Source organism: Rattus norvegicus, chromosome 12 (genome assembly GCF_021556685.1).
Source record: "Rattus norvegicus strain SHRSP/BbbUtx chromosome 12, alternate assembly SHRSP_T2T, whole genome shotgun sequence".
NCBI classification, from domain to species: domain Eukaryota; kingdom Metazoa; phylum Chordata; class Mammalia; order Rodentia; family Muridae; genus Rattus; species Rattus norvegicus.
In genome coordinates, this window is record NC_141545.1 from 40,491,533 (window position 1) to 40,515,736 (window position 24,204).

General features: G+C 50.3%; 1 protein-coding gene across 2 annotated transcripts in view; it reads right to left on the bottom strand.

Annotated features, from left to right (window-relative positions):
• Nucleotides 1-24,204, bottom strand: part of Tmem120b (transmembrane protein 120B) — a 40,590-nt gene that overhangs the window by 1,830 nt on the left and 14,556 nt on the right. Inside the window, exons 2-11 of one of the 2 annotated variants that reach the window (XR_015634151.1) lie at nt 19,640-19,758; nt 18,001-18,117; nt 14,225-14,284; nt 13,546-13,641; nt 11,135-11,224; nt 2,298-2,363; nt 1,865-1,926; nt 1,030-1,122; nt 609-673; nt 86-195 (exon numbers count right to left, since the gene is read on the bottom strand). Coding sequence is in view for 1 of the 2 variants with exons in the window: in NM_001271309.2 (NP_001258238.1) it covers nt 86-154; nt 609-673; nt 1,030-1,122; nt 1,865-1,926; nt 2,298-2,363; nt 11,135-11,224; nt 13,546-13,641; nt 14,225-14,284; nt 18,001-18,117; nt 19,640-19,758 (837 nt within the window). In the remaining variant the exon portion in view is untranslated. 2 annotated transcript variants of the gene reach the window in all.

A 24,204-nucleotide genomic window follows, 5' to 3' on the forward strand; every position in this document is an offset into this window, starting at 1 on the left:
TTAGCTCTGGCTCCCTACCGCCAGGCAGGCAGGCAGGCAGGCAGACAGACAGACAGACAGACAGACACAGAGGGAGGCCTGATACCTGCCATTCTTTGCATTCCTCATGGCTGGAGAGCTCAAACAACGTGACGGCATTGTAGAGCTGCCAGAACTGGAGACAAGGAGACAGGCACCACTCACCCGTCAGTTTTCCTGCAGGTCCGTGTGGAAAAGCCAGGGAGATGGACCAGGCTCCCCAGCATCCCAGACCAACTACCCAAGACACGGGCATCCCTACCCCATGAAATGGCAAGTGTCTCGGACACAGCAAGTCCTAGGTCCTGAGGAAATGGGCTACCTGAGGCTTTCTACCTCTCCTTCAGAGAGATGGCCCCATCCTGTGCTATGACCGCAAGCAGTGGGGAAGCCCCTCGGACGCCCAGGGAGCTGTGAGGCTCGAGCATTAAATTAAGTCACAATAGGGATCTAGGTTTGGGTGATATCTGTAGGGACAGGTACCTTGTCCCAGATACCTGAGACAGACATCTGGTGAGGGAGGGGAACCCCCAAAGATCTGTTCCCAGGGGTCATCCCTGACAGTGGTACCCACAAACAGAAGGACTCACGTGGCCGCAGAAGAGGAAAGGCAGGAGGAAGGTGAGGCCCCGCCACATCCAGGACTGGAACCCTTCTGTGGGGGAGACATAAGAGAGCGCATGTGGTGTGAGCCTGTTTTAAAAACCACACGGTGTCTCTCTCTCTGTGGCCCAGGCCGACCTCGAACTTCTGGGCTCAAGCAATCCTTCCAATTCAGCCTCCCGGGTAGCTGCGACATGATATGACCCGCCATGCCCAGCCTAACGCTGTGTAGTTGTGTATCTTACAAAATTCCGTCAAGAAAGACAGGCATCCGGAAGGGTAGGGTCGAGTGGGGGAAGAACGCCGGCCCTGGCTCTGTGGCATGGACTGGCGCCCTTCTGATGCTGTGCCTCCACTGGCGGAAGGTGAACCAGCCTTCTCAAATCTACCCTTCACCCGGCTACTCACCCACTGTGAGGTCCAGGTGGTTCCGCTCCCCCAGGGCCCGCAGCCTGTAGAGACAGCCCCTCTGGTAATAGTACTGTAGGAACTGAACGCAGCCTGTAGGGGGAGCACAGTACCCGGGCTCAAGGAAAACATCCTGCCCAAGGCCTTTCCCCTCAGATCCTATGTCCTTGGAGTGCAGACTGGTGTGGGTGGGCTGGGGGGGGGAGGGGCAGGGTGGACATGCTGGTGGCCTGCTTTAATTTTGATTTTAATAATTTACCACAGCTCAACTTCTGTGTGACTACCTCATTTTTTTAAAAAAGATTTATTTACTTAACGTATGAGTACACTGTAGCTGTCTTCAGACACACCAGAAGAGGGCATCAGATCTCATTACAGATGGTGGTGAGCCACCATGTGGTTGCCGGGAATTGAACTCAGGACCTCTGGAAGAGCAGTCAGTCCTCTTAACCGCTGAGCCATCTCTCCAGCCCGACTACCTCATTTTTTAGCAGCTCTTTCCCTTTGCATGGAGCCCATGGCACCCAGCATAATCCCCACCCCAGCTTGCATTCCAAGAAGCATTTATTGAGTGACTACTGAATGCCTAGGAAAAGTCCAGAGGTCACTAATCTGGTTAGTGCTTTGCTGGGTCATTGCAGATCTAAGCTGTCTGTACACTAAGGGAAAAAGCAAGTTCAGACCAGTATGGGGGTGGGGTGGGGGTGGGGTGGGGCGAGAAAGAGAGAGAGAGAGAGAGAGAGAGAGAGAGAGAGAGAGAGAGAGAGAGCGCGCACCACGCGTGCAGATCTTGAGAAACCAGGTCCCTCCCGCTAAGCTGGGCTCGTGCACTCACTCTGAAAAATGGAGAACGCTAAAAACTGATTTCGAAACTTCTGATAAATTAGTCCATTAGGCCTGAAAAAAAAAAAAAAAAAAAAAAACAACTGTGAACCCAGGCATTCATCCACACCCCAAAAGGAAGAGAACATTTCTGTCCTTTGTCCTCGAGCTGACTGGCCTGCACCCATCACCCTTTCTAGAATGAAGGGACATCGTGGTCACTCTCATTCCCCGTGCTGTTCCCTGTCACCTCTGCCCCAGCCAACGGAAACTATGAAATAGTCCCCAGAAAACTCCCAGTTGCCTCTGCTGCCCGGCCTTCAGCCCAGTGTTCAGTCCATACTTGCTTTCCTGACCCACGAAGTCGGGTTTGAGCACCCCCTTCCCCATGTACCAGCTCTCGCTCTGACGCCAGCCGACTGAGGTTGGTCACAGGGAAGACTTACCAAGTCAACATCACTCCAGACAGAAACGAGGAGACATAATGATGAGACACCCACCAACCCTTGATTCTTGGGGAAAAGAAGAAAGGAAGGAAGGAGGTCAGATGGAACAAGAAACACAGGCAGCTGTCTGCTTCCTACCCTCCGTGAGCAGGGGCTGTCCTGTGGCTAAGAAATGGGCCAACCGGGCTGGAGAGATGGCTCAATGGTTAAGAGCACCGACTGCTCTTCCTGAGGTCCTGAGTTCAAATCCCAGCAACCACATGGTGGCTCACAACCATCTGTAATGAGATCTGATGCCCTCTTCTGGTGTGTCTGAAGGCAGCTACAGTGTACTCATATACAATAAAATAAAATCTTAAAAAAAAAAAAAAAAAAAAAAGAAATGGGCCAACCTTAACACTTCCTGCACAGGTACATAAACCCAAGCAAACTACTTGCAGAGGATTCCAGGGACCTGTTCTGGAGCCCAGGGGTTTCTGTGACCTACAGAACACATCTGCACAGGACCCTCGAGCTACACCTCTTCAGCTCCCCAGCACTGAGACACCCCAAGCCTATGTAGGACCGAACTACGTGACCGAACGTTGCAGTCTAACCCCCTCGTCCTTCCAGCATGACTGTTTCTGGAGATATTAAGGGGGCACAGCTGAAGGATGGAGGATCTTTGACGTAGTGTCTTTGACAGACCAGGAAGATCGGAGCACAGGAGGGCTGTACAGAACACAGGATGGGTTCGTCTGCACGCCAGGAGAGAGGCACTGATGATATCTGATCGAGGATTTCCAGCCCCCAAAGCCACAGGAAAGAAATGTCTGACAGTTAAGATGTTTATCTTGGGGCAACAAGAGGTCCTTCGTCCACACTGTCTTTTAGGCTTCCCCCTTCTTTCCTTGCTAGGCTCTGGGGTCCCAATGTCAGACCGAATGTCATTTCCCCGCAAAGTCCCTCCCTGACTACACTGCCTAAAACATCTCTACAAGAGATGTTTTACAACAATAGAAGTCTGATTTTCATTTTCTTTCTTTTTTTTTTTAAAGATTTATTTATTTATTATATATAAGTACACTGCAGCTATCTTCAGATACACCAGAAGAGGGCATCAGATCTCATTACAGATGGTTGTGAGCCACCATGTGATTGCTGGGAATTGAACTCAGGACCTCTGGGAGAGCAGTCGGTGCTCTTACCTGCTGAGCCATCTTGCCAGCCCCCCCCCCTTTTTTTTTCTTTCTTTAGCGCACTGTGTAGACCATGATGGCCTTGAACTCAGTTACTCAGGTCTCTGACTGCCAAGTGTTGGGATTAAAGGGGTGTGTGTGTGTGTGTGTGTGTGTGTGTGTGTGTGCGTGCGTGCGTGCGTGCGTGCGTGTGTGTGTGTGTGCTAGAAAAGGGTGTTGGATCCTGCAGAACTAGAGTGACAGGGAGTTATGAGCTGCCTTGTGGGTGTGTTGGGAATTGAATCCAGGTCCTCTGAAAGAAAGTAATGTTCTTAACTAAGTAACCATTTGGCCCTGGCTTCCTTTTCCTTATGGTGTTTATTATGTGATTGGGTCTTATCTGTAACCTGAGCCTCTTTCCTAGACAGACAGAAGTCCCAGAGGAGTAAGGGAGGGCACGTCTGTGTTGCTCACCTGTGGCGGTGGAAACAAAGCAACTGCTTAGTAAATGTGTAATAAACACACTCGTATTTGTGCATGCGTGTGTTCACGCGCACACACACACAGAAGCATGAGTTCAGCGTCACCCCATACGGGCACAGATAGGACACTACAGTGGCATCTCCCATATGTCCCTGGGTTATCTGCTATCGTCTGTCAAAGCTCCAAGCCTGGCCTGGAATGCAGTTGAAGGTTGTGGGAATCTCACTGTGAGAGATCGGGGCTCCTTCAGCTGGGGGTTCCTAAACCTAGTTATATCCACCTCGGCATCAGAGCCAGCCCAGGAGAAAGGAGCTGGATCCCCAACCTTCCGAGTGCACAGGTCTGCTTCAGGCCTCCCCTGGCTTCTCCAGCTTGCCTCTGGGAGTTCCTATCCAACACACTGTGGCAACCTGCTTTGCCAGAAGCACGCAGGAGCTATGAGCTCCTTAGAGACCCGGCAATGGGACCGGGAAGCCCTGATCGCTTCAGAAGTCTCTTCAGAGAGGATTAAGGAGAATCCAAGGTGTTGCCTCTCCCAAAAAAGGGTGGTGGTGGACACCTTTAATCCCAGTCCTCAGGAGGCAGAGGACCAGCCTGTGAGTTTGTGAGTTCAAGACCAGCCTGGACTAACACAATGAGACCTGGTCTCATTAAAAACAAAAAAGAAAGAAAGAAAAGAGTGGAGGGGACTATGAGGATCTGCCATTGGGGAAGGGGGTGCTAAGACTTTCCTCTCAACAGGAAGAAGATCTACCACAAGCATCTGAGGTGGCTCTGTGTCGCCACCACTCCCGACAGCAGGTAAATGCCATGGACGAAATAATGTCCCAGACCTGTGGCTGTTGAGAGAACCAGCCTGAGGTCAGCTGTGGTAGCACACACCTGTAATCCCAACACACAGAAGGCCGAGACAGGAGGATCCTGAGTTCAAGGCCAGCCTGTACAATATATACGAGACCTTGTCTCAAATATAAAAGGAGCTGGAGAGCTAGCTCAGGGGTTAAGCGCACTTGCTGCTCCTCTAAAGGACCAGAGTTCAGTTTCCAGGCGCCACATTAGTTGTCTCACAGCCACCTATAACTCAAGCTCGGCGACCCAATACCTCTGGCCTCCGTCAGCACCTGCTTATGCATGTGCTCCGTACTCCTACACGCAATTAAAAACTACAAAAGGAAGAATGAGGGAGAGAGCGGTGAGTCTGGATGTCATCTATCACAGAGGGGGGCAGGTTAAGACATTTTCTTCTTTGTCCCCAGCAGCCCTGACGAATCTTCAGCCTTTTAGCATCTAAGGGACCCTGTCTCCAATTTCTTAACAGTACAAGGCAGTTAGCCAGATTTCAGACTTTCCACTGAACAAGCAACCAAGAGGCCTGCCTACCACCTCCCCAGAGCTTTGCAAGGCCGTGCCACAGCCCTGGGATCTTGGCTGCCCCCGGCCTTTGTCCTACTCTCTGTTAAAGCTCCCCTGAGAAACTCTCTCTCCTGGTGTGGGAGCAGCTCGGGCTCGATGCAGACCCTGGGCAACAAGCCTGACTAAGCAGTGGCTTTTAATTTCACAGCTCGCTGTGCCCAGAGCCCAGCTCTGACAGATGCCACCAATAAACACGGCTCGGCGACATCGGACGAAACTACAAATCTTCTCCCCAGCTTCGAATTCATGAACACCGTCATCTCCATAGCCCAAGGTTCTAGACCCGTTTTCTGCCTATGTGTTTATGTAACAGTTTCCGCCGTAACAAGATTCAGATACTATGCACTTGTGTGGGTTTAAGTGTTTTCACCATCACTACGATCAGTGTTAGACCTTTGTTTCACCCCATTTAGGTATCGCTTTCTGGACCTGTTTGCTAGAGAAATGCAGCTTGCGGGGGCACTGTGGGCTCCGAGAAGAGCAAGTACACCTGCATCTAGAGTGTAGGGACAGAATGTACTGGTCACTGGGCACTGTGTGGGGGAGAGCTCACTGCTTCTCCCTGCAGGACACGTTAGCCTGCACAAAGGCAGAGGGTACACCAGGTACACGGCTCAACACCAGGTGGCCTCTGGCGTTGTGCTTTGGATTTTCAGGAGAGCCGGTGGGATGACTTCTTCTCTGTAGACTCTCTCCCTGTTCACCACCCCCAGGAAATGTTTGTTCTAAGTCTAGCCCCTAAAAACCCAGTGAGAGCCAGGGAACATGGCTGGCTCCTTGGATTCATTCCGATCCAGCAGGAAAGGCTCTGTGGGCTGTCTGTCAATCATCAGCCATTGTGGCTCCCAGGCCTCTGCTTCCTTAGGGGGCAGCACCTCACTCAGTCAGGGGTTTGAATGGAGAGGAGGAGTCTATCAGGACACACAGTTCAGAGACAGCCACTGCCTCTGTGGGTATGACCATAAGACAACCTGCTCCAATGTGGTGGGTGGGATAGGAAGACAGCCTGGGCTGTGGGAACCAGGGGAAAACAGGGAGCCAGTGGGGTTACTGGCGTTGCTAGGACCCTTCCTGCCTCCTTCAGCTGAAGAGCAGCCCTTCCCTGATGGGTGGGACCAACATTTGCAAAGCCAAAGCTGGCTTTATTGAGCTAATGGATGACACGGGTTGGCACGGGTTGGGGAAGGTATCAGACTCACCCGGGATGTCTCATCTAAAAGTAGGACGGTCCCCACCCCACCACCCCACACCTGCCATCCTCGGCTACTCCTTCCATTCCAGTTCTGTCCCCCCAGGTACAGAGCAGGAACATGGATGGAGTTTATTGTTTGTGCTTCAAGGAGCCCATTCTAGGGGGCCTGTGTGGTTCGGGTCTGCTGTCCCAGGACACCTAGGTGTCCCCAAAGGCCTCTCTGCATGGAAGGTCCCAGGTTTCATTCAAGGACTATGGAGTGTTTACTGGGTACCAGCCCTCAACAGGGCCCTGGGGCTTAGGGGGGTCAAAGACCAGAGGGACAGCTCAGTGGGAGGAGCATCTGCTGCTGAGCTTGACAACCTGAATTCAATCCCCAGAGCCTTCATGGTGGGGGAGATGCTGCCCCCCCTGCCCCCCCTGCCCCCCAGGCTGGCTTTGCCTCCCGCGTACACACAGTGGCATGGACATATCCACTTACTCACTGACCAGAAATAAAATAAATGAAAAAAAAATGAAGATACAACTGCATAGGCACATCCACCTATATACCCAGAGACAATAAATAAATGTAAAAAAAATTAAGATGCGTGTAGCCGCAAATGCATGCCCACATATACCTATAATAAAATAAATATAAAAATTTAAGATGAACATGGCTGCATATACATTCCTGAATATGCACAAACAATACATAAATACACAATAAAATTAATGTTAAAAATTAAGATGAATGGAGTTGCCCACATGCTTTGCTCTGTCTCCCCAGACTGGCCACAGCTCCTTTAAGTCATCCTGGGAGCTAGGGCCCACTGGGTCTATTCTAAGCTCTCCTCCCCTGGCCCTAAGCTCTGGTTCTGCTTCTGCAGGGGGTTGTGTAGGAAAACCTTTTTAAAAGTCTGTGAATGATCCCTCGAGGCAAAGAGGGAGCTACCTCAAAATCTCTAACCTGGTGCCTGGCGCTGAGGGAGCAAACCCAATGTGTGCCCAGTGGACGTGGGGGCGTGGGCCAGGCAGACCCACGAACACACCAAAAGCAATCATCCCTGTTGTGGTTGTGGATGTGCATTTGCCCAAGTGTTGACTTCCCTGGAGCTGGAGTTACAGGCAGTTGTGAGCTGCCTGATCTGAGTACTGGGAATCCAACTCCAGGGCTCTGCAACAATGATGCATGCATTTAACCACTGAGCCATCTCTCTCTACGCCCGCACCCCCACCCTGGACTCTTAAAGTGTTCAACAGAAACAATGAGACTGCCGGCAAGCCCGTGGGGACAGGAAGTAAAGGAAGCAGGCAACCAGAAAGTTAAACAAGGGGACGGGGAGGAGAAGATGGAGCTTGGTGTGGTGGCACGTGCATTTAATCCTGGCACTTAGGAGCCAGGAGAAGCTGTGGGTTCAAGGCCAGCCTAGTCTAAGTGGCTACTTCCAGGCCAGCCAGGGCTACATAGTGAGACCCTGTTTCAACAACACCTATCAAAAGAATGTAGAATTGTTGCCAGACATGGTGGTACACCCCTGTATTCTCAGCAACAGAGGAGCCTAGAGCAGGGAGAACCCAGTCTGGACTACAGGGAAGACTCCGTCTCAAAAGAAAAAAAAGAAAAAGAAAGAAAAGAAATGAACAAATAAAATGGAGAGGGGTTGACTTGAGATGTGAAGAACTTATGGCCCAGGTGGTACATGGAGATGGCGCCATTGGCACAGACAAGGGATGAGGGCTGCTTGAGAAACACTGACTTCATCCACCTGCTAGAGGCTATGTCCCTAAACATTGCTGTGCCCCTTGGTGGGATGGCAGTTCTGGTCCTTACCTCTTGGCTCAGTGTTCAGAGTAAGAACACTCAAGGGAAGAACCTGCCTCGAGAGAGAACAAGGGTGTCACATGACTTGTCACGTGACTTGCAGGGTGGTTGGCAAATGATGTTCCATTTTCCTCCAACCCCCATGGGGGTTAGGGGCAGGGAGTGGAAGGGATGACTTTGTGTACCCTTGGCTGTCCTAGAACTAGCTTTGTAGATCAGGCTAGCCTCGAACTCAGAGATCTACCTGCCTCTGCCTCCCAAGTGCTGAGATTAAAGGTGTGTTCCACCAGGCCCAGCAGAAGACCTAGGCTTAAAAACATACACAAAACCACAATATTGGGCTGGAGAGATGGCTCAGTGGTTAAGAGCACTGACTTCTCTTCCAGAGGTCCTGAGTTCAAATCCCAGCACCCACATAGTGGCTTACAACCATCTGTAATGGGATCTGATGCCCTCTTCTGGTGTGTCTGAAGACAGCTACAGTGTGCTCATATACATTAAATAAATAAATCTTAAAAAAAAAATACAGGGTTGGGGATTTGGCTTAGTGGTAGAGCGCTTGCTTAGCAAGCGCAAGGCCCTGGGTTTGGTCCCCAGCTCCGAAAAAAAAAAAAAAAATACAAACCCCAGCTCTAGGCTGATCCTCACTAGCCCTCAGGAGAGAAGGGCCAACAGGATGGCCTCAAGGGTAAGGGTACCTGCTTCTAGGCCTAACCAACCTAAGCTCAGCTCCCAGGAAAGAACTGAGAACCACAAGCTAACCTTAGTCCTCCACACTTGGGGACCAGTGTTACATATTCCCGGCCTGAAGTAAAGAAATAACTTTAAAAAGGGGGGGGGGGGAGTGGGTAGGAAGTTAAGGGTTACCATAGAAAGGGATCAGACTTTTAGAAAACAGGTCCTACAGGTGACAAGTCATGGATTTTTTTTTCTCTCTTTCATTTTTTTATTTTATTTTATTTTATTTTTGAGACAGGATTTCACTGTGTAGCCCTGGCAGGCCTGGAACTCACAGAGATCTGCCTGTGAGAGCTGGGGGTAAAGGTGTGCACTACCACTCTTAGCCTATTACAGATCCTTTAAAAATAGTTTAACTCCGTGTATTTATTTATTATAGGGGAGAGTGTATGGAGGTCAGAAAAAAAAACACACACTTTGGGCTGGAGAGATGGCTCAGCGGTTAAGAGCGTCCGACCGCTCTTCCAGAGGTCATGAGTTCAATTCCCAGCAACCACATGGTGGCTCACAACCATCTGTGAGGAGATCTGATGCCCTCTTCTGGTGTATCTGAAGACAGCTACAGTGTACTTATATATAATAAATAAATAAATCTTTAAAAAAAAAAAAAAAAAAAAACACACACTTTATAGTTGGTTCTCTCCTTCCACTCTGTGGGCCCCGGGATCAGGTCAGGTGGTCAGATTTTGTGGTGAGAGCCTTTACCCACTGCCATCTTGCCAGCTCCAAATACAGATCTTTTTAGAATCCTTTTTTTTTTAGTCTTTAAGAACTTAGTTTTATGGGCTGGAGAGATGGCTCAGTGGTTAAGAGTACTGTCTGCTCTTCCAGAGGTCCTGAGTTCAAATCCCAGCAACCACATGGTGGCTCACAACCACCTGTAATGGGGATCCGATGTCCTCTTCTGGTGTGTCTGAAGACAGCTGTAGTGTGCTCACATATGTTAAATGAATAGATAAATAAAATGTATATTTAAAAAAAAAAGAACTTAGTTTTATGTGTATTGCTGCTTTGTATGTATGCATGTGTGCATGTATGTGCTTCGCCTGTGTGCCCAGTGTCCTCAGAGGCTAGAAGAGGGTGCTGGATCCTCTGGGACTGGAGTTATAGACGGTTGTAGAGGCTGGGAGCCAAACATGGGTCCTCTGCAAGCAAATGCTCTTTAACTTCTGGGCCTTCTCTCCAGAGGCAGGCAGAGCTGACAGAAGATGAAGAAAGCAGGGGGTCTTCCTGAATTCAGGACCACTGGGATCCTCCTTCCGCCCAGATTCAGACACTGACACTGAGTTACGGCCACTCTCCCAAGGGACGCCCAAACAGTCCAAAGAGGGGCCATGGCCTGCCCGGTGCTCCAGGGCTGCTCAGAGACGCCCTGGGATCCTCTGGTACAAGACGGGGTTTCCACAAGACCCTCATCTTCTGTGCGCAACCACTCCTTTCATCAAAGTCCATTCATCCGGCCAGTAACAATGTTGCTCTAGAGAACCACCCCATGCCCCACACTAGCATCTATGTTGCTGATTGTCTAGAAAGTGAGGCCATGTCAAAGACCTCCAAGCAAATCCATCCCAGCGAGGCTCAGAGAAATTGCAAAACCTCCCCTCCTGGTCAACTACACACCGGAAATGCCCACCATAGCTTTCTTCCGCCGGGTATTTACGGACTGAAGACTGCTCCCCTGTAGAAACGGTTCCTATTGAGATCCGCTAAGCCTGTCTCCTTGGTCCAGCTGTGTGCAGTAACCGCGCATCTGTGTTCGACTCTATATTATAAACACACTGAGCTTCTGGGGTGCTGTGGGTCTCCATCAGAGAGCCCGGTCCACGTGAACCTGGTTATTTCTGCATGTCCATGTGTCTGTCTGTGTGTCCATGTGACTGTCTTTGTCTTTTCACTCCCTCAGTGTCCCAGTCGGTTCCCTCAAGAGACTGACCATAAAGTAGGTGACATTACACCTGTGGCATCAGGCATGGTCTCCCTGATCCTGGATGTCAACATTGGCTCCCTGTTCCTCCAACTGACCGTCCCCTCGGGCCGTGCCTCAGTTTACCTGGAACCGTTGCTGATGAGGATGCTCTCCCGAATGGTCAGGGTGCAGTAATACCACACGAGCAGGAAGTTGAAGACTTCGTCTGTCACCCTGGTTGGAAGAAACAGCCCGCAAGGGAACAGCTTTGAGCTCTCCCCTCGCTGAGAGGACAGCCAGAACCACAACTACCCAGGGCTCATCTCAGTTCCTGGGTGTCTCTTCTTGCCTATGCCCACACCCTGTGCCACCATCTCTACCTGTCCCCGTCTACATCTCAAGATCTAGCAGAGGCTCTCTCCCTAGCCATCCGGCCCACGCAGCCACCGGAGGGCAACAGGTCTAAGTGATAAAACCACTGATCAATGAAAGCAGCGGGAGGCATGGAAGAGCTTTCTCAGAACGAGAGCCCGCATGGTCCTGCAACATCCTGACCTCTCGCTTCAGCCTCCTCCAGAGTGGCGACGGACTACGTTGCTGTTCTCTTCTCCGGTTGGCAAAACCTCACTAGGGAGATCTTAGGTCTGAGACTCATGGATAAGCAGAGGGCAGAAATAGGAAAATGCCCAGGCTCTAGGGGGAAGCTTAGACACTGGATCAGAACACACCAGACACAGGCTGCCCTGGGGCGGGGGGGGGGGGGAGCCGGAGGCCTCAGGGTAAGGGCCTGTGATGGCGTACCAAGAATTCCAACTCTCTTCCTGCGGGGCAGAGGAGCAGGCATGACTGGCGTGCACAGCCCTTTGCCCTCCGGGGCACAAGCCAGACAGGGGCGGCAGGCAGGCATGGACTAAGAGCCTGCAAGGGCCTTTGTTGGGAAATTCAAGTAGCCAGAGCAGGAGCTGGACTCTCTCTGCAAAGCGCATGCCAGGAAATAAACCCTTGACATTCAGGCCAATGCCTAAACCATACTTGGCTGGCTCCTGCTTGCAGCAGAAAACCCAAGCGGAGAGGGGAATGGACCAGACCCTCCTGGTGATACGGTTCCTTTCTCCATTCTCAGCTCAGCACTGTCTGCCCTACCTCTCTGTTCCGTCAGTGATGGGCAGACACTGGATACTGTCACACAGCGAATAGCTATAACCCTGTTTAGTGCAGCTTGTGGCCACTGTCTGACAAATGGGAGAGACTGGGGACCCCATAGGGAATCTGCCCATAGACACAACCATTCTGCCTCAAGGTCAGGATTTATATCCAGATGACCTGGGCTGGCTCTTTTTGGTTTTTGGGCATCGATCTTTCTGAGTATCAATTGTCCCACATATCCTACGCTGGCCTCCAACTCTCTTGTAGTCAGTGATGACCTTAAACTCCCAATCCTGCCTCCACTCTCTCCAGGGGTTGTGCCACTACACCTGGTGTATTCGGTGCTGAAGACTGAACCAAGGCCTTCTTGCACACCAAGCAAGCATTCTCCCTACAGGGCTGCATCCTCAGCCCTGTTGATTTATTTACTGTGTAAATGAGACATAATTCACATGCCATAAAACATTCCCTTTTAAACTGTGTACTGTGAAGGCCCGGTAGTGCAGGGCTTTAATCCCAGCACTTGCGGGGCTGGGGAGATGGCTCAGTGGTTAAGAGCACTGACTGCTCTTCCAGAGGTCCTGACTTCAATTCCCAGCGACCACGTGGTGGCTCACAACCATCTGTAATGGGATCCGATGGCCTCTTCTGGTGTGTCTGAACACAGTGACAGTGTACTCACAGACATAAAACAAATAAATCTTTAAAAAACAAAACAAAACAAAACAAAAAACTCAGCATTTGGTAGGCACAGGCAGTGGCTCACTGTGGATTCAGGGCCTGCCTGGTCTCGGAAGTGAGTTCTAGGCCAGTCAGGGCTACAAAGAGACCCCGTATTAAAGCGGTAAATAAATAAATACTAATAAAAAATGTAAAAAACAGGTGGTTTGGTATCTTTTGTTCATTCTGTAACACCGCTGACTAATTCCAGAGCATTCTAGCATTCTCAAAAATAAAATAAAATAACAAAATGCCAGTACTCTTGAATTGTTATCCCCCATTTCTGCGTCCTCTGGCAAGCTCTGCCCCACCGTGTGTCTCTCTGAACCTGTCCCTCTGGACATTTCATACCGACGGACATGTATAACACATGTAACGCATCACTTAGAGTGACGCTGTCAAAGGTCATACACCCTGCGGCATGTCAGCGCCGTGCTGATGTTACATCATATCCCGACTTATGCACAAACCACACTAGACTCCGTCCCCTACCTCAGGAGACCCTGCCAGGCAGCCGCTATGCCATAAAAGCTTGCTCTGGGTGGGCAGGAGTGCTGCCTCCTGTCAGAACGGCTCCGTCCCCAGCTTACAGGAGCCTTCGGTTAGGGAAACAGAAAAGGCCACCTCCCTGAGGACCCCCTCCTCATGCCCCCATGCCCTCCCTCGCACACGCCGCCGTGCCCCAGTACCTGTAGTGAAGGACAAAGCGGCATGCCACAGCGCCCAGAAGCAGGATTATGGTCAGGTAGAGCTTAAACTTCTCATACTCGTCCTTGTAAGCAAACCTGCCAGGGCAGACACCCCAGGAAAGGTCTCATATCGCTACCATCCCACTCTGTCCCACCAGCCCCGAGCCCTGCCTTTGATGCCATGTCCTACCCACTGATCTACGGGGGAACCCCATCTTCATCTAGGGATGTCTAGTGAGGGAGAGAGGACCAAGTACAGAAGGGCCCTGTCCCTGGGCTTTGAGGCCATGTTGGGGACAGACATGGGTCACAGACAAGCTTTCTCTATCCTTACCTAAAGATTGCAGCCAAAACAAGGACTAATGACAGCTGCAAATGTCACCGGGATTTGTTTAGACGGGACTCTGTTCTCCGGGACAAATCTGTGATAAGACTGAGGATAGAGTCAATGTCGCTCTCGTGGAAAATAGGATAGTCCTATCCTCAAACATACGGACTCTTGTGAAAGTAAGAAGGGAGAGGTTCCCCCACGTGCTCGCCCACTGAGGTGGGCAGGGTCCAAAAGCCCGAAAGTCAGGGCCTCACTGCTAACAAGTTTTGATCCATGTAAAAACCCCAGCTCCAATCCATCATTCCCCCGAGTGAAAGGAGCTGTCGGTCCGGACCTGGGCATACTCACTTGGCCTGGTTGCTAAGGAGGGTCACGTCCACGTTGCCAAGAACCAGATTCAGGTAGAGCCTGGAAGGAAAGACCTGTGAGGATGCAACCAACACTTTTCAAGCTTGGTGAATGCAGGCTGAGCGTCTCACATCAAAAAAACAGGATGCTAAGCTGGTGGTCAGATGGGCCCCGCGATGGCTGAGAACAGTGGTTAGCAATGGAGCATGGTAACTACATACAGGACGGCATGCCTATCTGTCTCCCCACCGAAGCTAACTTACAGGCCTCATCTCCCAGCCTCCTTTGCAGCCGGATGTAAGCGTGTCGCTGACCTGCAGCCCAAGCATGACTAACTTACAACTAAAGACTCAACGACATTTATTCTACAAAAAGGATTCTAGGCCAATGTGAGCCAGTAGGTAAAAGTACACAGCGCTAAGCCTGACGACCTGAGTTCGATCCCTGGAACCGACACAACAGGAGAGAACAGACTCCTGTGAGGTGCCATCTAACCGCCACATACACGCACAAACATGCTCACACATGTATAAATGCAGGAACATGGGCACCTGTTTCTACTGAAGGGTATGTTTGGGTCACGGTGTATGTTAGCTGTTAGCGGCTACAAGACATGGCAACTGGGTTTTTTGGGTTTTTTTTTTTTTAAAAGAAATCCTTCTCGGGCTGGAGAGATGGCTCAGCGGTTAAGAGCACCCGACTGCTCTTCCAGAGGTCATGAGTTCAAATCCCAGCAACCACATGGTGGCTCACAACCATCTGTAAAGAGATCCGATGCCCTCTTCTGGTGTATATGAAGATAGCTACAGTGTACTTATATATAATAAATGAATAAATCTTTAAAAAAAAAATCCTTCTCTTTTCCTTTCTGAGACTATGATGGTGAGGACTGTCCTTGAACTCATGAAAGAAGACAACTTCTGAGGGGTAGAGAAGCATTGGCCAGAGGAACTATGGGCCCCTTGATGGTCTTGGTCTCTTACTCTGATTCTTCATAACAGAGAGAAGTCCATTCTCATGAGTGTTCTTTTCCTCCCTCTCTCTCCCACCCCACACCCCCCCCGTGTGTGTGTGTGTGTGTGCGCACGTGCGCATGCATGAATGCATGTGTGCTGTGTATGTGATGTGTGTGTACATGTATGTGTGTATATGTGTGTGTATGTGTGTATGTGCGTAAGTGTGTGTGTTTGTGTCTGTGTGTGTGTCTATGTGTATGTGCGTGAGTGTGAGTGCGTGTGTGTCTATGTGTATGTGAGTGTGTGTGTGTGTGTGTGTGTGTACGCGTGCACACACACACACACCCGCCCCAGTATATGTCTGTTTTACTCATCTGTATATCTGTCATCTGGATCTGAATCCTGGCCTAGACGCAGAATGGTTGTATCTATGGGTCTATTTCCCGTGACAGCGACATCGACTCTCTCCTAAATCTGATCACAGCATTTGTCCTGGGGAACAGAGTCCTATCTAGACAAATGCACATGTGTGTGCTGCCTTCAGAACCCAGAAGAGGACGCCAGATCCCCTGGAACTCCAGTTACGGACAGTCACAAGCTACCATGTGAGTGCTGGGAATTGAACCCAGGTCCTCTGCAACAGCAGCAAGTGCTCTTAACCATAGAGCCATCCCCTCCTGCCCCAGGAGAAGCTCTCTTATATGAAGTACAGCATGGCTAGCCTCTCAACAGCCTGTGCCCTAACACCCTAACGACTGTGCAAACAAAGGCTCCCGGAGATCTTGGGGGAGGAAAAGCACATTCCTAAGACAGACAGGGCTTTGGATAGATCTCACTGAGGTGACGGTGTCTGAATAGAGGTTAGAGAGAGGAAATGAGAGCAGGGACCCTCTTTTCCCCTGTGAGTGGCTTTCTGGGCACTGCCTCTCTGCAGCTGAAGACCTGAAGTATTCTTTTCTTTTCTTTTTTTTTTTTTCTTCTGGAGCTGGGGACCGAACCCAGGGCCTTGCGCTTGCTAGGCAAGCGCTCTACCACTGAGCTAAATCCCCAACCCCGACCTGAAGTATTAAGAAGATGTTTATATCTCCTACCTAACACTCGGTCCCTGCATTCCGCAAGGGCAAAGTTCAGAGAGCAGCTCCCACCATATCCCAAGAGGCACATGGATGTAGCTTAAGCAAAACATCTGAATGGCTAAGAATGACCATGGCAGGGGAGGCTGGAGAGAAGGCTCAGCGGATAAGAGCATTAGCTCATCTTCCAGAGGACCCTGGTTCAATTCCCAGCAACCACACGGTAGCTCAGGACCATCTATAGTGAGATCAAGATCGACCGGATGCCCTCTTCTGTCCTGCAGGTTACATGCAGGTAGAACACTGATAAACATAAAATAAATCTTTAAAAAAAAAAGACAGAAAGAAGGAAAGAAAAGTCATGGGACACAATTGAACCCAATGAAGAGCTACCCTAGGTTTTTAAATCCTCTAGACAACCAAGGAACCAAATTTTTTTCTATTCAAATGGCTAGTCAGGTAGGAGCAAGCCTAGCATTGCTAGAGGTGGGGATGTGTGGCAGCTTATAGAAAAAGCCTACCTATGAATAGACTAAATGTTCACAGTGGAGAAGGAAGGTAAAAAGAAAGCTAAGAGAAGCGGGTTCTAGGGGCTGGGGATTTAGCTCAGTGGTAGAGCGCTTACCTAGGAAGCGCAAGGCCCTGGGTTCGGTCCCCAGCTCCAAAAAAAAGAACCAAAAAAAAAAAAAAAAAAAAGAGAGAGAGAGAAGCGGGTTCTAACCGCATCTAAGTGGCAGGATCTATCCACGTCTAATCTATACTCATACTAATATCTTAGCTGCAAATCCCTCACTTCTTCTTAAGCAGCCCTGCGTTGTCTGGCCTGTGTGTCACAGGCTCCTGACCAAAACAAGGTCCCCCAAAGGCTTTGGGGGGAAAAGCTACGGAAAAAGAATTTGAGCAACACACTGCTAGAGGGTCTTGGGGAATGGAGGGGGTGCTGGTAAGAGGATTGCCAACTAACTTGGGAAGTTTTTAAATCCAAATACATCGGAAAAGACAAAAAGGATGGATGGGTGATAATGTCCCAGGGCTAACCTATAAGACCCATCTGGCTGAGGCTCACAAGCAACCATTCCTATCAAAGAGCTGGCTCCATGCCGGGCCGAGCCCTGCTTCACAAACACAAAGTAAGTAAGGGCGGAGTGTGGCACACACCTGTGATTCCAGCACTCAGGAGGCAGAGGCAGGAGGATCACCTCGAGTTCAAGGGCAGCTCGGTCTACAGGGAGTTCCAGGCCAGCCAGAGCAAAATAATGAGGCCCTGCCTTAAAGGATTTAAAAAACAAACAGCTGGGAGGTAGCCGAGCCTAGAACACTGCCTAGTGTGCCAGGGTGCCCTGGTTCCAATCCCTGAGGGAAACAAAAGGGGGGAAGGGGGTGGGGTGGGGAGATGACACAATCTGTACTACAGCAGATTGTTGAGGATAAAGCCACTGCTGCCGCGGGCATGTCCAGGACAATACTGGGCATGCAAAATGCACTCACTACACGTTGGTTCTCTTGAGAGAGAAACTTTCCTTCTCCCTGAGGTAGCACACACACGTACCAGGTGCCAGCTCAAAAGAGTTGCCCTAGGGACGTCACTGCTAGCCACAGGGGAAGGACTGCAGTTCCTCCTAGATTGGAAGGAACAGGGACAAAAGTGCCCACCCCCCATCCTCCTTGTCCAGTTCTCTGTCTGTGAATCTCACACCCCGGCAGGCAGGGAGGGGGGACCTGCAGCAGGAAATTAGAGGGCTCCTACCCATTCTTCTTCGGCAGGTAGGCCTCCATGTCAAAGAAGACATTCTGCCGCTCCTTAATGTTGGCGGCCAACTGCTGGACGAGCTCCGCCTCCTCCTGGCTGGAATGGGGCTTGTACCTGTAATGGGAGTGATGCTAAGACCTTGGTGACATCCTTGAATCTCCGCCTCCCTTCCCATACCCGACAGATAAGGGTGACAGCGAGGTACTTCACAAACAGTAGCTATGTAAAGGTCACATAAGTAGATGGAATGGATCGTCTGGAATGGTACTCCGCTCACAGTGGCTGGCTGTGCTAAGCTGCTTTCTTCTATTGTAACAGAACCAAAGATTCCTGAGAGGACTGACTGAGAGGCAGGAGGTGGTGTCAGTCGTCAGCCTGTCGAGGTCTTTCTCTCGCCCTTTGGAGAGGGGCAACTCTCAAAACTAGAGACACTGAAGGTGGGTATGGTGCCATCTGCTTGTAAACCTAACACTCAGGAGGCAGGGGCAAGCCTGGTGTGGTGGCCCGTGATTTTAATCCTAGCACTCAGGAGGCAGAGGCAGGCAGATGTCTGAGTTGAAAGTCAGTCTGGTCTACAGAGCAAGTTTTAAGACAGCCAGGGCTACACAGAGAAACTGGTTCAAAAAACCCAGATAGGTAGATAGATAGGTAGGTAGGTAGGTAGGTAGGTAGGTAGGTAAATAGATAGATAGAGAGATAGAGAGACAGAGAGATAGAGAAAGAGATAATGAGGAAGAAGAGGAGGAGGAAGAGGAGGAAGAAGAGGAGGAAGAGGAGGTGGAAAAAGAGGAGAAACAGCAACAGCAACAGAGACACTTGGGAGGTGGAGGCAGGACTGAGAGTTCAGGTCATACTTGGGTGTAACCAGTGTGAGGCCAGCTTGGGCTACATGAGACCCTGCCTTTTAAGAACCAAGAAAAAAAAAAGAACCATACAGGGAGACCCCATGTCCTGGAACGGGAGGGTTCCTCAGCTAGGACCCTAACTCAGGGTCAGCCTTCCTCAGCTGATGCCTCTGTGGTAAAGCCAAGCAGTGTCTGTAGAGAGTCCAGGTGCCACAGCAGGGCTGAGAAGCGCTACTGGTATTTACTGGGGTTCTGACGGGCACCCACAGTGTCCAAGCAGTCAGACCAGCAGACAATTATTAATAGAAGACCAAGACTGAAAGCCTCAGACTCCTCAGTCAGGAAGACGGGAGAGCCTAAGCTAGTGGCTCAGCTTGCACATGGCCGCCTAAGTGACTTACCAGTGACCCAGAGAGCAGAGCCAAAAAGCAGGATTCAGAGGAAAAACACTGGGTTCCTACAAACACACTCTGACCCCTGGATCCAGTGATGCCTGAAGCCATGTCTGGTTTTTTTCCATTAAAATTTCCATTGTCTTCTCAAGCCCGTTTTGAGTTGGATTTCTGTCCTAAAGGGGAGGGCTGGGGCGTCTCTCCGCTGACAGAGCGCTCGCCTCACACGTGCAAAGCCCTGAGCTCCAGCTCAGTGAGCAAAGCACTGTGTAAACCAGATACGGCGGCTGACATCTGTAAGCCCGACTCCAGAGGCGAAGAAGGGAGGTCAGAAATTCAAGGTCCCCCTCAGCTCCCTAAGGAGACCCTGGGGGAGCGTTCCAGCCTCGGCCCTCTTACCTCTGGAGTGTGTACTTCAGGTCCTTGAGGTGCCTCTTCTGCTTGCTGATGGAAATGCTGCACTGTGTCTGCAGAGCCGTCAGCTCCTCCAGCTTCTGCTTGTAGATTCTGTGTGTCTCCTGGAGGACAGAGCAGCACAGCGGAGGGTGAGCTGGAGAGGAATTCTCGGGGAATGAGATCAAGGACGACGCTTTAAAAATCAGAACTGTGACTGATTGAGAAAGGGGGCAGGACACAGTAGCTGTGGCGTACTTGTTGGATTCCCCTGGGTGTTAGTCCTGATTTTTAAAATAAATTAATAAATTTATTTATTTATTTATTATTTATTTCATGTCTGTGAGTACACTGTAGTTGTCTTCAGACATGAGAAGAGGGCATCAGATCCCATTACACGTGGTTGTGAGCCACCATGTGGTTGCTGGGATTTGAACTCAGGACCTCTGGAAGAGCAGTCAGTGCTCTTAACCACTGAGCTATCTCCCAAGCTTCTCCTTCTTCCTCCCTCCTTCCTTCCTTCCTTCCTTCCTTTCTTTCTTTTTAAGATAGAGTCTCTCTATATAACCCTGGCTATCCTAGAAGCCACTGTGGGGTGATGGTGGCACGTGTCTTTAATCCCAGCACTAAGGAGGCAGAAGCAGGCAGATTTCTGAGTTCAAGGCCAGCCTGGTCTACATTGTGAGTTCCAGGACAGAAACCCTATCCTGAAAAACAAAACATAAAGTCATTATGTATACCAGGTTGCCCTTAAACTCACCAGAGATCTCCCTGCCTCTCTCATCTTGTTCTTTCTTATCCGTGTGTGTGTGTGTGTGTGTGTGTGTGTGTGTGTGTGTCTGTCTGTCTGTCTGTCTGTCTGTCTGTCTGTCTATTTGTCTGAGGACTGACACCAGCACCTTGCACATTCTGGGTACATTTTTGACATCCTCGGCCTCCTTGCCAATTCTTCCTTCTTGATTTTGTGAAGCCAGGTTTCGTGCATCCCCAGGTGGTGTTGAACTCACTATGTCACTGAGGATGAACTTTTGAGTCCTCTGCCTCTCCCTCCTGAGTATGCGAATTACAGCCACGTGCCAACACACCTAGTCCATGTGGTACTGGGAACCAACCCCGGGGCTTTGTGCATGCTAGGCCTACACTACCAACCGGGCTACATCCCCAGCCTACCTCTTGTCAGTTCTTATAGCCTACATGGTTTGGAAGAAAGCAAGACGCCCAGTTCCAGCCAATCATTATCCCCCAGTCTCCTGATTGGCTCAGAGGCAAACACATGGTTCCTACTGAGCCAATGAGAGCCAGTCCTGGAACTTTAGAGGAAAGGGTTAGATGAGAGATGCTTATATTCCCCTATAAGCTCAGGCTAGAAGCCAGACCTCTGGTCCAAGCCGGTAAAACAGGGGAAGAGAGTCAGAGGTGCCAAGATGAAATTCTCACAGCATCTGTTATGGGAAGGGGTTGCTGTCCAAAGATGCTGGGTCCCCGATGACAAGGTGTTGAGATGTACTGGGATCTTTAAGAGCTGGGAATGGCTGAGAGGTGACTAAGGGACGGGTTGGTCGGCTAAGTCTCAAAGGACTTGGATCAGTGTTCACAAGAACAGACTGTGACGTTAAGTCGGGTACTCCTCCCTCGGTCTCTCGACACATGCTCTTCTTCATGCACCGGCTCGTCCACTACTTTTGACCATGTTCCGTATTATCTACCATATGGTGTGCATTGTGACCCTTGTCTGATGTGGCCCCTGACCTGGATTCAGCCTTCAAAACCGTGAGCCGAAGCAGACCTCTTTTCCTTACACAATATCCAGTGTCAAGCGTTTTATGGTGACAACATGACACGGATTCCAGCTCTGGGGCTTGCGTCGTGGGTTGTAAGGTCTGTAAGCTCCTTCCTCCTCACTGCTCACTTTGAGTTTCTGATCTTCGCTGTGAAGAGAGGGCTTGCAAAGTTCCCATCTCCTCCCTAAAGACTCTCTTCCCTTCCCCAGACATCATCACTCAATAAACTTGGTATCTCATTCTTGGAAATAACCCTTCTGAGTCATAACAAGAGGCTTATCCCAGTGCCGGGAGAAAGGAACACAGTAAGTTCTCAAACTGTTGCCACACTCAGCTCTCATACAGAATGACCTTGGAGGTGATGGGAGCTGACAGGAGGACACAGAACATGAGGCTAAAATCAGTGTGCAGTGGACAGAGCTCAAAGACCCATCTCTCTTCTTTCTCCCTTTTCTCCCTTCCTTCCTCTCTTTTATTTTTTCAAACAGTGTCTCATTGTAGAGCCCTGGCTGACTCTCTGCAGATGGGAACGGCCTCGAACTCAGGAGATCTGGATGTCTCTGTGTCCCAAGTGTTGGGATCAAAGGCATGTGCCACCATGCCTGGGTTAAACAGCCATTTTCTTAGCTGACACAGAAGCGTATTTAGCAGAGGGGGAAAGGAGTGGGTACAAGAGGAGAGTCTAAATTATCGTGTCTGACAGGCAAGAGAGGAAGTTAAAGCAGAAAATTAGGAAGAAGGAAGAAAAATAGAAAACAGAGCATGAATGATGGGTACACACCTTCAGTCCCAGCTTGGAGGCTGGGGGGATGAGGGTATTATTGCCAAGCTTGGTCTACATAGCAGTTTGTAGGCCAGGCAGGACTGCATAGTGAGACCACATCCGGAAAAAGAAAAGTAGGGGGCTGGAGAGATGGCTCAGTGGTTAAGAGCACTGACTGCTGTTCCAGAGGTCCTGAGTTCAATTCCCAGCAACCACATGGTGGCTCACAACCATCTGTCATAGAATCTGATGCCTTCTGGTGTGTCTGAAGACAGACACAGTGTACTCATACAAATAAAATAAATAAATATTGAAAAAGAAAAGCGAGGTGTGAGGGGAGAACAATTAGCAATAACATCCAAAATGTGTAAGCCAGTCACTTTGGACTATTCATTTGTAAAGGAAGGGGGGCATAGCCAGCAGCCCCCTCTCCTTCCAGGGCCTCTCAGAGAGGAAAATCAAATTTTCCTAATATTCCTAATAGGCTTACTTTATCCTAAAATGATTTCAGGCTTGCAAACTTACAAAAGCCCTGTGAAGAACGCCACGCTCTAGAGCCTACCCCACCCCCCAATAATAGGCATCTCTTGGGGTGTGCTATCTCCCACGTGTGTCTTTTTCTCTATCGGGTATCAGGGACCTTCAGGCAAAGCCTGAAGTGGGTGTTGGAGGGTTGAAAATAATAAAGTTTTAAATCATGCCACACTCTGCGAACATTATAAGTCACTGGGATTGTGGCGCGCGCGCATGCGTGCACACACACACACACACGCACGCACACACGCGCACACACACACACACACACACACACACACACACACACACGTCTTACTCCTGCTCCATCGTGTGTGGCCTGTCACCGCTTTGATGCTGCAGCAGCCGAGTGAGGGGCAGTGGCACAGACCATATGGCCCTTTGCCAAGGAAGCTGGCCCACCCCTGTGCCGACCCATTAGAGAGTCACCATCGTACTTCTCAAGTGAGCATCGACGTGCATCACTGGGATCAATAGTATCTGCTATTGCCGGGTGCCGTTACGGAACCTTGAGATATGTAACATGAGGTTTTCATCGCAGACACCTCAACTCACAGTTGCCAACTACGTTTATCTGTTTACTCTGTTTGGTCGTTGCTTGGCCACAGTGCACAGAGGGCAACGTGCAGGTGGAGTGGTTCTGCCCTTCTGTCATGTGGGTCCTCGTGACAGAACTCGGGTGTCAGGCTTGGTGGCAAGCACCTTCACCTGCTGAGCCATCCCTCAGCCCAAAACCTGTCTGTTGCCAAATTTGTCCCTTAGATCTCGGATCCCACTGAACTTTACGCTGAGTATTCACGTGTGTGTTTTTGTCTCCTTAACCTAGCACAGATCTTCAACCCCCCCCACTTCTTTTGAACGCCCCTGCCTCCTGAGTGCTGGGATTAAAGGCAGGTGCCTGGCCTGAACTGACATCTTTAAAGTCCATTTCTATCATTTAGAGAATGTCCCTCAACCTGGCCTCAACCTGATGTCGCCTTAGGATTTGATGCTGATTTCCTTAGTGGGCCTGGATGTGATGACTGGCAGAAGGAACATGGTGTCCGTGATGTCAGCCTGGTGTGCTTGGTGAGGGTGTCCCCCGGAGGATCTACTGTACGGTGATCAGCTTTTACTATTGGTAATTGATTAAGTTTTCTCAGGGCTGGGCCTGTAGCACAGTTATGTGTCTGCCTTGTTCATGTGAGGCAACAGAAATGAATAAATAAATACAATGAGATAAGTTCTTGGAGGAAGAAAGACCACGTGGGGATGAGTTTCTGATGCTTCAGTGCAGCACACGTGTAACAAAGGACAGGCACCAAGACGTCCCAGGAGGGGGGGGCTGAGATAGCCCTCTAGGAGGCGGGGCCGAGATAGCCCTCTAGGAGGGCGGGGCTGAGAGAGCATTCTAGGAGGCGGGGCCGAGATAGCCCTCTAGGAGGCGGTGCCTTCACGTGAGGGGCTGCCGCCCGCCCGATAAAAGGCTGCACAGCCTCCTGGCGCTCTGTGGT